This window comes from Phacochoerus africanus, chromosome 15 (assembly GCF_016906955.1).
Source record: "Phacochoerus africanus isolate WHEZ1 chromosome 15, ROS_Pafr_v1, whole genome shotgun sequence".
NCBI classification, from domain to species: Eukaryota; Metazoa; Chordata; class Mammalia; order Artiodactyla; family Suidae; genus Phacochoerus; species Phacochoerus africanus.
This window is the reverse complement of record NC_062558.1, coordinates 86,281,659-86,297,533: the sequence shown is the minus strand read 5'-3', so window position 1 is coordinate 86,297,533 and position 15,875 is coordinate 86,281,659. Positions and strand designations below refer to the sequence as shown.

Sequence of the window (15,875 nt, the reverse complement as noted above, 5' to 3'; positions counted from 1 at the left end):
CTGCTCATTTACTTTCATAATGTAAGGGTGGTGGGATCTGAGAGTCCCTCTGTGGCCTTTGGCCCAGTAAAACCAATGCTGTCTGGCACATGGCTCATCTCTGGTCTCATGTAGCAGCCTTTGTGATTCCAACTGAAACGTACCTGGATTCCTGAGGGTGTTTTGGAGCCTTCTGGGTCTCTCAGCAAAACACTTCAAAGGAGGATTCCAGTTCATTTTGCTTAAATCTAGGAAATCTCTGAGATGTCTCTGTGCCCCAAAGAGGGTGAACATTCCCAGATGAAGGGCTGATGTTCTATCTTGTCTGCAGGGCTGAATTCTAAGGAAGACAGGGTGTTTGGTGCCAAGGCCTTTGGGTAACAACTGAGGAAATCTGCGGACAGAAAGTGATGCAAGGAAGCTATTTTGCTAGTATCACCTAAGAGACTCCATATCGTCTTGAATATTTGCTAAATATAAAAACCGGGGTGATGCAGTGGTTTCTAAAATTACTATACTTTTATAAAAGACTTTACAACATATTTTCTTGTTTCCTCTCATTTGACCCTCACAACAACCTGTTAGGGAGGTTCAACTACTTGATTTTACAGATGAGAAAACTGAAGCCAAAATAGCTGAATGATTTATAAAGGATAGTGATGGATTTTCTTGGAGGATCTAAATCTTTGATAACATTCTGGCCAGGATGAGGGTCTTTGTGCTCGTGAATATTCAGTGTTGACCTCTGCAGTTTGACCCACAGCAGGTTTACTATGGAGTTTTTCAAGATGCTGAAACCTGGGATCAGAACCACGAGAGCACCAGTGCACATGAACTTGGGATTTCCACATGTGGATATTTCCTGCCTATCACCTAGAGGGAATATCTGACTATAACTTAGGGGTCATTGCTATTGGTTAGAGGACTTATTTGGTTGGAAGATGGCAAAGCCACAGTCCACATCACAGGTTAGCAAGCTTTTTTTCTGTGAAGAAAACAAGATATGTAAAACGTTAGGCTCTGTTACTGCGGCTCAACTTGGTTGATGCTGTGTGAAGGCAGCCATAGACAATATGTAAATTAATAAGCACGGATGAGTTCAATAAAATGTTCTTTACAAAAACAGATGGCAGGCTGGATTTGGCTCCCAGGCTATAATTTGCCAACCCCTGATCTAGATTTTTAAAGGCATTTCTGCTACGTCTTATGAGACTAAGACTCAACTCTGATTGTTTGACATATGAGATTGACAGGCACTCCCCAAATCAAAACAAATCTAAATACAGTTGACAAAAGCAACCATCTGTTGAAGTGATAAAGATGTTTTCTTTAAATGATTGGCTGAGCCGATCAAGACTGAACCCAACTCACATATAGTTTTATTGAAGCTTGTTTAAAGAAAAATCAGGAACTTGAAGGTAAGAATGTGTAAGTATTTATTCAGCATTGCATGTGTGTGAGAGAGAGAGGGAGGGAGGGAGGGATGGAGCAAAGGAGAGAGAGAGGGATTTTTAACTTCCCAGTGATTTGTGAAGACCTACCTTGGTGGTCTGAATGGAATGGGCCCAGGATGGTCAGCCTCCAATACCCATTGGTCAGCCTCTCTTTGTGTGTTCTGTCTTCTCTGGTTCACTCTTGTAGAGAAGAATCATCCTAGATTGTGCTCATGAATATTCAAGTCATTGGAAAAAACAAATTCACATTGTAAAAAATAAAATGATGTCTGGTTTATATGTTAGTCTTTTGGTATGAGTCTGGTTAGTATGAGTCAGTCCCTGGAAACCTAGTGTCTTCTTACAGTCCTAGGAAAAGAATTTCTAGTCTCCCAAATGCTGAAGACCCAGTATACACTATGGTGATCCCACAGCATGTGGCCCCAGAATCCTTGTTTGGAGGTTGATCAGGATCATGGCATCTTCATGATTTTATTTTGGCAGCGCCTGTGGCATGTGGATATTCTGGACAGGGATTGAACTCTTGCCACAGCAGTGACCCAAGTGGCTGCAGTGACAATGCCAGATCCTTAATCTGCTGCACCACAAGGAAACTCCATCATATCTTTTTTTTTTTTTTGTCTTTTTAGGGTCACACATCTGGCATATGGAAGTTTCCAGGCTAGGGGTCGAATCGGAGCTATAGTCACGGAACTACATCACAGCCACAGCAACGCCAGATCCAAGCTGCCTCTGTGACCTATACCACAGCAACACTGGATCCTTAACCCACCGAGTAAGGCCAGGAATCGAACCTGTGTCCTCAGGGATACCAGTCAAATTTGTTTCCATTGAGCCACGACAGGAACTCCTATCATGTCTTTTTTTTGACTGCAACATTCCTCCTGATATTCCTCTTGACCTAGGGGGAGGGTATGTCTGATATCATTTAATATAGACACAAAGCCTTGCAGGGTACCAAAAGGCAAACAACAGAAACTTTATCCTGGAAAGTAGATGTGGCTATTAAAACTAGGTTATTAAGGAGTTTCCTGGTAGCCTAAAATCATCCCACCAGAAGGGAAATGCAGGTGTAGTATTATCAGACCCCTTCCCTTTGTTGTTTAATCTCTTGACTTTAGGGACACCACTTAAGTTCTAGATAGTTAGGATAAATACAAACCAAGCTGACTTTAACTGTCCTAGTCTCCTGTTTTAACCAACACAGCTACTCCCTAGGCTCATATGCCAAATAAGGAATCCAGAAGATGAGGGGAGGGAGTCAGGGGAGGAGAAGAAGCAGTGCAGAAGTGACCTGGGTGACTCCAGAGATGACATGCCAGTGGGGTGTTCTTCTCAAGCGTCCAGCAGACCACTGGAAGGTTGAGTTGAGCTGATTCATTTGAAGAGGGTAGCATGGGATGAAGAGAGTAGTAATTACAGAGGATGGAGGGCTCTATCCACCTTTATATTTTGGAGTGAGAAAACTCACTAATCATTTATGATACCCATGGACTGAATCATATTTTCCTACAAAGCAAGCCTGATAAAACCTTAGCCCACCTGGTAGGGAACTCTGGAGTGAGAATCACCCGTCAGGGTTGTTCCATATCAGGCCAGACTGGCCAGGGCCCTGCTCCCTAGCCACCCTCAATCTCTGCATGGGCCTGCCTTGGGAAGAGTGTGGCCTCATGCAAGCATTCCTCGTTGCTGAGCATCAGCTCACTCCTGGAAGGGCATCTAAGCAGCACCTCTCCAAGTCGGCCACAGCTTTGTGCCCATGCAACCTCCTTGTTCTGATTTTTACTTTGAGAGGAACCCCAGAGATCTAGCTAGACTGTAGAGTTAGACTGTCTGGATGGAAACCCTGGTGTGTGTAATCAGCTTAGCTGGTGACCCATTTGCCCCCTCGCTGGTTAGCTACTAAGCGGATTTTCTTCCCTGAGGCCTTTAATAGGGTATAACATACATCATGAATCTTAGGGGAACCCATGGAATTTCAAGAGTTATCAAAAATTGCCCCATGTAATGGAAAGTAGACTTTGTTACTCTTCAAGAGTCTAGGAGTTCCCGTCATGGCTCAGTGGTTAATGAATCTGACTAGGAACCATGAGGTTGCGGGTTCAATCCCTGGCTTTGCTCAGTGGGTTAAGGATCCAGCATTGCCATGAGCTGTGGTGTAGGTCACAGATGCGGGTCGGATCTAGCGTTGCTGTGGCTGTGACATAGGCTGGCGGCTACAGCTCTGATTCGACCCCTAGCCTGGGAACCTCCATATGCCGCAGGAGCGGCCCAAGAAAATGGCAAAAAGACAAAAAAAAAAAAAAAAGATTCTACTGGTGTGTGGGGGGTGAATTAAACTTTATTGGGCACCTACTGTATGTTAGGTACTTTATTTTTCATAATCTTAATTTTTCCTAGAAGTGCTATAAAGTACTCATTAATCTCACTTTGCAGGGGAGAAACTGACTTTTCGGAGATCTCAAGACTAGGAAGCATAAGCTAGAGAGAAGACCCCCATGGGACTAGATTTATAACAGTCTTGCTCACCACGGCATTCTTTGCCCCTAGGAAGGGTATGGCTTAGAGGAGATGATCCACATATTCTTGTTGAATGAATAAAGAATGGGAGAGCAAGTATCCAAAATCACCTGTTATCTCACTTGAAAATGTAGGCCTTTCTTTTTTTGGGTACACCCATGGCATGTGAAAGTTCCCAGGCCAGGGATCAAATGCATACCCCAGCAGTGACCTGAGCCACAGCAATGACAATGCTGGAGCCTTAACTCACTGAGCCACATGGGAACTCCAGGCCTTTCATTTTTAACCTATGAAATACACAGTATTCAGGAAAAGTTATGAGATCCAAGATAAGAAAATGCTTTGATTTAATCAGAAAACGCAGTCTTGTGTTATAACCTCTATATTAGGATGCTTCTCTGATTCTGGTCATCCAAGGGGAATATGCAACTGTATTAACGCAGTAGAAAAATGAATCCACCACACGAGGTGTTGGGGAGATAGGAGCGGTTGCAGAATTACTTTGTTAACCGTCATCTGCATTCACTTTTAGGGAATGGTGGAAAATTCTAGGTTTTAGGAGTCAGTTGTGATTGTGAAGTGTTAGATGGATTCTGGCCCAAATCACCCAAACAATGGTGCTCAGAATAGCATTACCCTGCTTGTTTCTTACATCTTTTTGTATGAGACTGAGGGAAGGCAGTATCAGGACTTAATTGGACATCTGGCTTATAGTTTGCTTTCTGGTCTCAAGAATCAGAAAAAGGATGAATTTTCTGACCTTAGATAAGAGAGATAGCTCCCTCTTCTGGGTTCTTACAGAGCTTGTGATCTGGGCCATAACAGACCTCAGAGCACCCAGGACTTTGCTGCTGCTGTGCTGACCTACATTGTTATGGATTACCTATAATAGGATTTTCCACACGGAAGCTTGAACTATGCTTATTTAAAAATTTGTAAGGCAGTTTCTTACAGAAGAATATGGCTTCAGTTTCTCACTATTTCCTGCTAGTTCTGGTCTTTCTGGATTCACATGCTGCTCAGCCATCGTGTCTGCCAGGATGTACCTGCTCAGAGGAGAGTTTTGGCAGGTGTGCTGTGCTAGCAAAATCCTAGAAGGTTGTGGGGATGGGCTTTCTTTGGGGATGATGTAGAGTGGGAGAAGACCAATATTTGGCAGAAAATCAGCAAAATCTCTGAGACTGATGCTAGTTGGTGCTGAATTTTGGTAAACTGTGCACTTTTACAAAAATGGATCCAACTCTTGTATTTTAAGTGAATGCCATTTTTTTCCTTCTAATTCACAGTCTAATGCCAGGATAAGCATGATCCTACTTCCCAGTTTCTTGATATTCATCTCAAAACTGTTCTGGTTTTTTGTACAGGACTCTGCAGTGCATGTCTGTCTCTTTGGGAACAATCCCAAGGAACCTTCCTGAAGAGTTCAAGCAAGTGAGAATTGAAAATTCACCCTTATTTGAACTGCCTCAAGGGTCTTTCATCAATATGAGCACCTTGGAGTACCTTTGGCTTAATTTTAACAATGTCACTGTAATCCACCTAGGAGCGCTGGAACACCTGTCAGAACTGAAAGAGCTGAGGCTAGAGGGGAACAAACTCCGGTCAGTACCATGGACAGCGTTCCGTGCCACCCCACTTCTGAGAGTTTTGGACCTCAAACACAACAAGATTGATGTACTCCCTGAATTGGCTCTTCAGTTCTTGGTCAACTTGACCTACCTTGACCTGTCCTCCAATAGGCTTACAGTTGTATCCAAGAGTGTCTTCTTGAACTGGCCAGCCTACCAGAAACGCTGGCAGCCTGGCTGTGGGGCTGAGATTCTCTCTAGCATGGTGCTGGCACTGCACAACAACCCCTGGCTGTGTGATTGTCGCCTAAGGGGACTTGTCCAGTTTGTAAAGTCCATCAGGCTTCCAGTCATCCTGGTAAATCCCTACCTCCTGTGCCGAGGTCCTCTCTCCAAGGCAGGACATCTTTTTCATGAAACAGAGCTCAGCATTTGCATGAAGCCTCAAATCTCAACCTCCAGTGCTAATGTCAGTATCCAGATAGGACAAAATGTGACTCTGCGGTGCTTGGCACAGGCTAGCCCCTCACCAACTATTTCGTGGACTTATCCCCTGAGCACGTGGAGAGAATTTGATGGTAAGCTACATGCACCCTCTTGACATATCTGGGGGAATGGGGAGGTCTGTAGCCACCCTGTCCTCAATAGAGAAGTTTTAAGCTGGGTCAATCATGAAGGAAGGGTGCAGGTTAATTGGAACAGGACTGAATTATACTCACCACAAGAAGAAGAATTCAAGTTAGTGTTCCACTATTGGCAATATTTTAAATGGTTGCACACAGATCTCTTTAGGATGGGTATGTGTGTATGTTGCTTTAACATATTGTACAAGTATTGTAGATGGTATGTGAACAAATATATTCTTTGAAAGTCTTCTAGATGCAAAACACTATATTGTGTATTTTTAAATCATCAAATTTCTGATGAGAACTTATTTAGAGATTATCTGTTACTTATTTCTTACACTTGTCTGAGGGAACTCACCTTGGGTGCTTGTTTGAAATAAGATTTCCAGGCCTCTGCCCTGGAGATTTCATTCAGTTTGTCCAGAGGAGAGACTGAGAGAATGTATGTTAGTAAGTATTTCCTTCCTCTCCCGTCTCTTACCCCCCAACTAACTCTTAAGACCAAGGAAGGTTGGGAAGTCCTATATATTGATTGAATTTTACACTTCCCACCACTCTGTTGCTCACACCTAATTGGTTTGAAGTGGTAATACTGGAACCCATGGAGAGGTAATGACCTCTGTGTGTCCCACAGCTGGGATCCAAACCTGCCTCTCATTTCCTGGAGCTCATGCTCTGCTTTCAAACCTCAGCTGGAAACAACTTTAATGCCACTCTGCCAGGTTGGGGCACATCGCAAAACCAGGGGTGCCGTCTCTAGAAGTATCATGAGGCTATCTAGAAGACAACTAGAAATATCTAGGTAAAACTTGAGAAATACAGTCACCTTGATATTTGCTATACATGGAGACAAGACTCTGGATGATTAAAAAATACCTAATTAGCTGAAATTTTGACTTTCCCTCTCATCTTACTGGCTTTAGGTTAAATACCAATGAAGGAAAATTATAGGATTTGTAGTTGTACTTTGTTGTACTTAGAGAACTGTAAGATGCATCTAGGTGTCCTTTGTGATGCTCTAGAATCAGTCTCTTTGGCACCATGTTAAATCCATTCTCTCTGAATAATAATAATAGCTAACACTTACTGAGCACTTATTATCAAACTTATGGAGTGAGTACTATTATCCCATTTTGTTGATGAGGAAATGGAGGCCAAAGGAATCTAAGCACTTCATCCAACACCATATACTTAATAAGGGATAGATTCCAGGTATTTGGCTCCAGGGCCTAAGCCACTCTACTTCTTAAAACTCACAATATGGCACAATCACACTTTTGTAAGAAATCTCCCAGAAACCATGTGTTACCTTAGTAAGGCAAAGGTAGCTTGCGGAAGCAACTAGTGAAGTTGAAAGAGTGTGGTCTTCATAGCCGAAGAACAAGATTCCAGATCAATCAGTGCCTCTTAATATTTCTCACTATGGACAAGTTGCTTAATTGCTCCAGTCCTCAATTTCCCATGTGCAAAATCTGGGTACTTACCTTACGAGGTTGCTGAGAGGCAAACACCAAATACATGCTTAATAAATGGCCACCACTTGGGAGTTCCCATTGTGGCGCAATGGAAATGAATCCGATTAGGAACTATGAGGTCTCAGGTTTGATCCCTGGCCTCGCTCAGTGTATTAAGGATCCGGCATTGCCATGAGCTGTGGTGTAGGTTGCAGACGGGGCTATGATCTTGCGACGCTGTGGCTGTGGTGTAGGCTGGCAGCTGTAGCTCCGATTTGACCCCTAGCCTGGGAACGTCCATGTGCCCTAGGTGCAGACCTAAAAAGCAATAAATAAATAAATAAATAAATGGCCACCACTGCCTTGTAACAAAAACCTGGCATTGCTAGATACTCTTCAGCTGTCTATCAGAGAAATGTCTACCAGGGCTGTTTTGCTCTCTCTCCACCCAGTGCTGACCTCGTCTCCTGCAGAAGATGCTGCTCTGTCTGAGCTGGTCATACCTGCTGCCCACCTGATAGACAGGGGCAATTACACCTGTGTGGCCTCCAACTCCATTGGCAGGAGCACCCTTGTCATCTCCCTTCACGTCCAGCCCATCCAGACCCTGCCTGCACCCCATTCTCTTTTCTCCCCTTCGGAGGGCAATGCTTATGTTGACCTGCGGGTTGTCAAGCAGACTGTGCGTGGGATCCTACTGGAGTGGTTTGCAGTGGACGACACCCCTGAGAAGTGGTTCACCCTCTACATTGCGTCAGATGAAGCCCTCAGGAAGGAGGTGGTTCACATGGGCCCCGGAATCAACACATATGCCGTCGATGACCTCCTCCCTGGTACAAAGTATGAGGCCTGCCTTAGCCTGGGGGGTCAGCCACCACGCCAGGGCCGGTGTGTGGTCTTTGTGACAGGCAGAGACCACAGCCGGCTGGAGGGGCGGGAGCGCCTCTTGCATACCACAGTGATCCTCTGCATCGTGCTGCTTGCGGTGCCCGTGGGCGCCTATGTTTGGGCTGCTCAGGCCCCCTGCAGCTGCAGGGAGTGGGTTCTGCCCCTCTGTGCTCATCGTAAGAGAGCCCCCAGGTGCCCCCTTGCCATCCCACAGCACATGGACCGCTCCTATACAGACGACACAGCTGTCTGTGAGGAAGGCCTGGAGCACAGAGATGCTGAGGGGGAGGGGGACAGGCAGAAAGAGAGGGAGATAGTGGCTGAACAGCCTTGGGCTGGAGAAGGTGAGGGGAATGCTGCAGGCCTCTAGCCCCTAAATTTTTTTTTCTTCTTTTTAGGGCTGCAGGTGTGACATAAGGAACTTCCCAGGCTAGGGGTTGAATCAGAGCTTCAGCTGCCAGCCTATGTCACAGCCACAGCAATGTGGGATCTGAGCTGCATTTGCGACCTACACCACAGCTCACAGCCACTCCAGATCTTAACCCACTGACGGAGGCCAGGGATTGAACCCGTGTCCTCATGGATTCTAGTTGAGTTCATTACTGCCGAGCCACAACAGGAACTTCTCTAGCCCCTAAATTAATTCTCTGTGACAGCTCAATTTGGCTTGCCTCTTTTATTCAACAAGTATTTATTGAGAACCTACTCAGTTCCAGGCTCTGAAGTTGACATAGTGATGATCGAGACAAAATTCTTATCTTCATGGAACTGATGCCAATGGATTATTGTCCCGTCCAATTGACATTGTATTATCCATAGCGATTGGACATGAATAGGGATCTTTTTTTTTTGTATTTTTTTTTAGGGCCTCACCTGTGTCATATGGAGGTTCCCAGGCTAGGGATCTAATTGGAGCTACATCTGCCGACTTGCACCGCAGCCACAGCAATGCCAGTTCCAAGCTGAGTCTGCAACCTACACCACAACTCATGGCAACCCCAGATACTCAACCCACTGGGTGAGGCCAGGGGTCAAACCCGCAACCTCATGGTTCCTAGTTGGATTTGTTTCCGCTGTGCCACGATGGGAACTCCATGGACATTAATAAATGTTATTTTATATGTATATATATATAGCTCTATAACATTTACATGTTTACATGTAACATTTACATATAACTTCACATGTGGAATCCCACTGGAGAAAGGTAGAATTCCACTCCTCTACAGGTAAAGAAATGGAAGCCCAGAAAGTTGCAGTGACTTGCCCAAGCTTACCCAGCTAATAGGCAGGAGGCACCACCCAAAAGAGGTTTCTAATTCTATTCTTTCCTTTAAATGTCTTCTTTGAGGTCTTCTTATGTCTCCCATTATTCAGAAAGTGTTATTCTTCCTTTCAATGGCAAGCCCCCAGTTGAGGTCACAAATGTTTGATGTTCTAAAAAAGCTCCTTTAGGGGTGATGAGAGCCTGGTGGATGATGTGAGTCTCTATTCAGGAGTGTTTGCATCCCTGTTCTCCCGAAAGCCTGGTGCCGTCATCCAGTGATTGTTGGAAAGCAGAGTCGAGGGAGCTATATTTGGAAGGGAAAAACCCCTCTATAAGTGGAGTTCCCATTATGGCTCAGTGCTAAGGAACCCTATTAATATCCATGAGGACATGGGTTCGATCTCTGGCCTTGCCCAGTGGGTGGGTTAAGGATCCGGCATTGCCATGGGTTGTGGTGTAGGTCCAGATGTGGCTTGCATCTGGCTGTGGCTGTGGTGTAGGCCAGCAGCTGTAGCTCTGATTGGACCCTTAGCCCAGAAATTTCCATATGCCACAGGTGTGCCTCTAAAAAGGGGGAAAAAAAAAAAAAGACCCAACCGCAATGCCATCATTATACCAAGGAACATGTATTTTTGAATTATATGTACCTATATAGTTACATACACTTGTGTGTACAAATGACACACACATATACGTAATGTAGAGAATTTGTTCATGAGAAATTTTTCATGATAAATTTTGAAGTAGTCAGAGCAGGGCAAGAATGTACTTCCATTGGCCACTGGGTCCCTCCTTCCATAGGATCAAAGGCCTTGCACGGGTCTTGGAGGATGCAGCCTTCAGTAAGTGGCCTGGGTCTACCATGAAGGCAAGGGTGGATGTTCTGGCCTCCACTTCTGGCAGAGGAAGCTTTGTGGTGGGGGCGGACAGATGGGGCAGGAGGAGGGGAGGGGCCAAGGAAGAGGAGTGTAGCCTAGCAGGAGGGTCAGGAGCATGTCAGGAGCAGAGACCATGTTCAGCTGCTTCTGTGAACATGGTGATTTAGGGAGAGGGAATACCACCTGGAGAGAGGTTTCTGGGGATCTGGTATTTTAAGACCCTTAGACTGTCCCTTAAAAAATCCTATAGTAAATGTGCACATTACGCAGATCAATTAGGCAACATGACAGCAGGGATAATAGCTTAGACTCTGGAGCCCAGTTTCCTGTGCTTAAATTTTGACTTTGCTTCTTACTTACTGGCTTTGTGACTATTTTCCTGTGCCTTAAATTCCTCCTCTGTAAATTGAGGTTAATAATTGTACCTACTGCACAGGATTATCCTGATGATTATATGAATTTTTACATGTAAAACTCTCAGAACAATGCCTGGCACATAGTAAGCCCTCAATAAATGCTATCACCATTTAAGGCATGTGTGTCCATTTGTGTTTTCTTTGAATGTGACTCAGCATGCAAAACAGATCTTTTGGAACATCAGATCTTATTAGGATTACATATATGTGTATGTGTAGAAATACATGCATATAATATATATATAATGATACAAAATCTATGCTAGTATCTTTCACATTCTGTTTAATGCTTTATTAATGTTCTGTTTTGTATAAATAATGTTTAAAAGATGCATATTTTTCATGCTCTTGGGATTCTTATCTGTTTAGAGCTTAGCCCATGATTTTTTTTTCTTTTTTTTTTTTTTGCTTTTTAGGGCTGTAGGTGCAGCATATGGAAGTTCCCAGGCTAGGGGTCAAATAGGAGCTTAACTGCCGTCCTACACCACAGCCACACCAACTCGGGATCCAAGCCGCGCCTGCGACCTACACCACAACTCACAGCAATGCCGGATTCTTAACCCACTGAGCAAGGTCAGGGATCGAACTCACATCCTCATGGACTAGTCAGATTTGTTTCCGCTGAGCCGCTATGGGACCTCCCAGTCCATGCTATTTTAAGGCAAGTGCCTTTGATTCAGGAGACATTTGTACACAGGGTTACTTGCTTTTACAATGAAACGATTGCTAGTCTAGGCCTCTGCTATTAGCAACCTGAGAGAGGTATTTATCTTTTTTCTCTGTTTTTCTTGGTTGTTAGAGCCTGTATCTCTAACACCTAGAGGACAGTTGGCACAGATGACATACTCAGATATGTGTTATTAAAAGAATGATTGAGGAGTTCCCACTGTGGCTCAGTGGTTAATGAATCTGACTAGGAACCATGAGGTTGCAAGTTTGATCCCTGGCTTTGCTTAGTGGGTTAAGGATCTGGCGTTGCCATGAGCTGTGGTGTAGGTTGCAGACATGGCTTGGATCCCGCATTGCTGTGGCTCTGGCACAGGCCGGTGGCTACAGCTCCAATTAGACCCCTAGCCTAGGAACCTCCATATGCCGTGGGTGCGGCCCTAAAAGGACAGAAAAGACAAAAAAGGAAAAAAAGAAAAAGAAAATACTTTGAAACACTTTCAAAGAAGTTTTTCAGATTTTAAGAACTTGTGAGAAAGCAGAACATTTCACCCTGTGGCCGCTGGCACCATCTCACCTCCGAGTAGAACTGAACCCAGAGCCATCAAGGCCCTTGCAGCCCTGAGGTGCTGTGTCTGCAATGACGTCAGGGTTGAAGTATACCCCCAGATGGCAGAGCTCTGGCTGCACCTGCGTATTCACCCTGTCCTGGTGGGGCTAGGCGTGGGGGTGAGAGTAGGGGAAGGTGACACCTCTCTTCTGGGAAGCCTGCTGCCAAACCTGCAAAGCACAGAACAGATGCTAACAAACAGGAGCCATCTCAAGCCTACCTGCAGTTCCCCAACTGCTGGCAGAAGCGGGAAACCTTGGCATCATCCCTCCTCCCTGCTGCCCAAGTCAATAACACTTGCTCTGCTGGTCCTCTCACCCTTCTCCATCAAAATCCACATTTGCGAGTGGATCTGCTATGAGTTATTTAGGCCTGGATTTCAGTGTGTTTTTATTTTATTTTATTTTATTTTTTGGTCACGCCCACAGCATGCCTAAGTTCCCAAGCTGCAGGACAAACCCAAGCCACTGTAGTGACAATGCCACGTCCTTAAACATTAAGCCATCAGGGAAGTCCTCAGTGCATTTTTCTTTGTCCCAAGTCATGACAAGAAAAGTCAGTCATCATTATGCACTGAAGAAGCATTATACCTCCTTGAGTACATGTGGGAGGTTGGTATTTCTTGGAGACAGGAGTTCCCATTGTGGCACAGCGGAAATGAATCCGACTAGGAATCATGAGGTTGTGGCAATCCCTGGCTTCGCTCAGTGGGTTGAGGATCCAGCATTGACGTGAGCTGTGGTGAAGGTTGCAGACATAGTTCAGATCTGGTGTTGCTGTGGCTCTGGCGTAGGCTGGCGGCTATAGCTCTGATTAGACCCCTAGCCTGAAAACCTCCATATGCCATGGGTATGGCCCTAGAAAAGAAAAAAAAAAAAAGAATGATTGCATACATTATGGATAAAAACATGCCCTTTCACTCAGCCAAAGAAGTGAATTTGTACTACTTGATAATGTCACCAACATCACCAGCCCATCACTATAAAATAAGGTCACTTCTTTATTGATCAGCTTATGGTTGCTTAAGCCATCACCACCTCATTCTGGAAAATAAGCCCTTCTGAGAACTGCCCTCCCAGACTCAGTTATTTCTGTGACTCTCCTAAGGAGTCCTCCCTGTGTCCACAGTCTGCAGCCTTAGTCCTTAGCATCATCCTCCCCATTTTCCCTGTCCATCTCTCCTGGCCAGGGCCCCTGAAGACTGTCAGGGAAGCATGACTGCCTGCCAACAGATGCCAACATCCATGCCCGGTGAGCTGACCCTGGATTTTCTCAAAGCTTCCCGTCCTCAGAAAGGCAAATTCCTGAAGCCTGCAGAGAAGCAGAGGACTCTGGCTCCTCCCCAACTCTTGCCACAGCTGACGGCTGGACTCTGGATGACAGTATTCAGTACAGGGCCCACTGGTCTTCTTAGGGGGCAGTCTCATTAGTTCCTAACTCTCTGGGTGTGAAGATGCTCAAACGCAGACTGTAGGGCTGCCCAGGTCATAGATGCTGTGGCTTCTGCCCCACCCTCCCCCACTTCCCTCCTGGTCCACTCTCCTCTCTTCTCCTAGTGCACAAGAATGGCCCCCAGGCCCTTTGGGGGTAGAAACACCCTGAAGGTAAGGATGAGCAGAAGGAGTCTAGCATGGGGAGTGCCAGCTGTCCTCAAATGCCCTCTTGTACAACTAAGAATAGCATCTTCCTCCTGAGCTTGTATCAGCAGAAACAAAGCTGGTGGCAGGTGCTTTACGCAGATTAGCTCCTGTCATCCTCACAACAATGATTTTTTTATTTTGCACCACCTATGGATGAAGAAAATGAGGCCCAGGGAGGCCTGGTATCTTGCCCCAAGTCACACTTAGGTGGCAGAGCCAGGACTCAGACCCAGGGCTGTCAGACTGTAAAGTGCGGTGTTATATTGTATAATTAGAAAATCTGAGCTCGACCACAGGAAAAAAAAACCACACACGCATAGTTCTGCAGATATTTTTGGAGTCACATCTGTTGGTTGTCCATTCGTCACAGGGCCCAGGAATGGGAGAGCTGGCCCAATTCATCACCCCTGCCTCCCAGCTCTTTACCTTGAGGCTTAACATTGTGCCTGTCCCCGTGTGACAGAGCAGGCTGTCCCCTGCCCGCCACTTTTCCCTGATGCAGTGGTATTTGGCCTGGCCTCACTCCCACTGGCTGGGGGACTCCTTCAGCACCACCACATTTGCTGGTCCCTCGGGGTTGTTGGTGTCTTCCTCCTCTTTCTCAATATGGCTCCGGCTGGCCACCAGGCACTTTCCCCATACTTCCCAGCACGAGGGTTGTTCACATGCCCAGTTTCCAAGATTGTGTCTGCCTTGGTTCAAGTCCCTGGCCTTGTCCTGGATCCCCCATCCCCTGCTCTGGGACCTGATACTGTAACCAAGCAGGGCCCTGTGGAGCTCCTGGGCACAAAAGGCTGTGTCCTCTGCATCTTAGTTTTAGGAAGTGGGCTTCATTCAGCCTCCATGCCCTTCCCTGAGCACCAAGGGGCAGGTTCAGACAGTTGCTGATCAGGAAAGGGAGGGGATATAAAGACCAGGCAGGAATAGTCAAGCAAAAATAGTACAGCCTTGGGGCAGGATCCTGGTTCCCTTTCAAAGGACACACATAATTATATAGGCATCTTATATACCTAAGAGAAAATTTATATTCCTTATGCTTCTTTTAGAAATGAATACTTTAAAATCAAACAGCTTAGAGCCCTTCCTTAAGCTTCTCCCTCCTTTGACTGCACCCTAAACACAATCACCTGTAAGCTAAAGATTAGGCACTGTGAGCACAATTGCCTGTGGGTTAAAATTATTAGCACATGATGTTTTTCTGGAACTTTCCTGGTTTGTTCCAATGTCTGATCAATATGTCTGTTTTGCGAGTACTATTATTCTAGGCAATAACCCAGAAGACCACCACCAGGATCAGGCCGAGATCTCCTGACTCCAGCTCCGATGAGTAAGATTCCACCAAAGAAAGAAGCATGCAAGTTTGCCCCAATCCTGATTCTTATCTGAAACCTTGTTTTTCTCCATTTAGACTATAAAACTCCCTGCAATTCTTCCCCCAGGGGGGCATGGTCTTTAAGGCATTAGCCTGCTGTGGCCTCCTTTGCCAAGCAAAGCAATAAAAGCTATTTTTTTCTCCTTCACTCAAAACCATGTCTCCACGTTTCTGTTTGGCACCAGTGGACAGAGGCTGAGTTTTGGCAACAAAAATGGCCTGAGATTCCAGCCCAGGGCCACAGTCCTAAAGACATCACTGGCTTCCTGGGCTTTCGTGCCTACACCAGGCCTTCCAATTCCTGCTCTCGCTGGCTGGGTTGGGGGATAGTTCTAGCTCCAGATCCCATTCCTCCCCAAGCAACCCTGCCAGGGCTTGTCCTGCTCAGGAGACGAGCCAGGCCGTGGTAGGCTCACTCAGGTAGCCAAATACCCTGCTTTTAGATGTGTATGCATGGCAATTTGGACAAAATTTTGCAGCTCCCACAGTTAGATCTGACATTTGGGGAATGCATCCCCCCACCAAAGAAGTTAGGAG

At 45.7% G+C, this 15,875-nt stretch overlaps 1 protein-coding gene across 1 annotated transcript; it reads left to right on the top strand.

The window, feature by feature from the left end:
- The first annotated feature begins 5,330 nt into the window (after nt 1-5,330).
- On the top strand, nt 5,331-8,859 carry LRIT2 (leucine rich repeat, Ig-like and transmembrane domains 2). Its single transcript, XM_047762667.1, has 2 exons — nt 5,331-6,103; nt 8,028-8,859. Exons 1-2 carry the CDS (start codon nt 5,331-5,333, stop codon nt 8,857-8,859), a joined length of 1,605 nt encoding a protein of 534 aa, XP_047618623.1.
- Nucleotides 8,860-15,875: the final 7,016 nt, after the last annotated feature.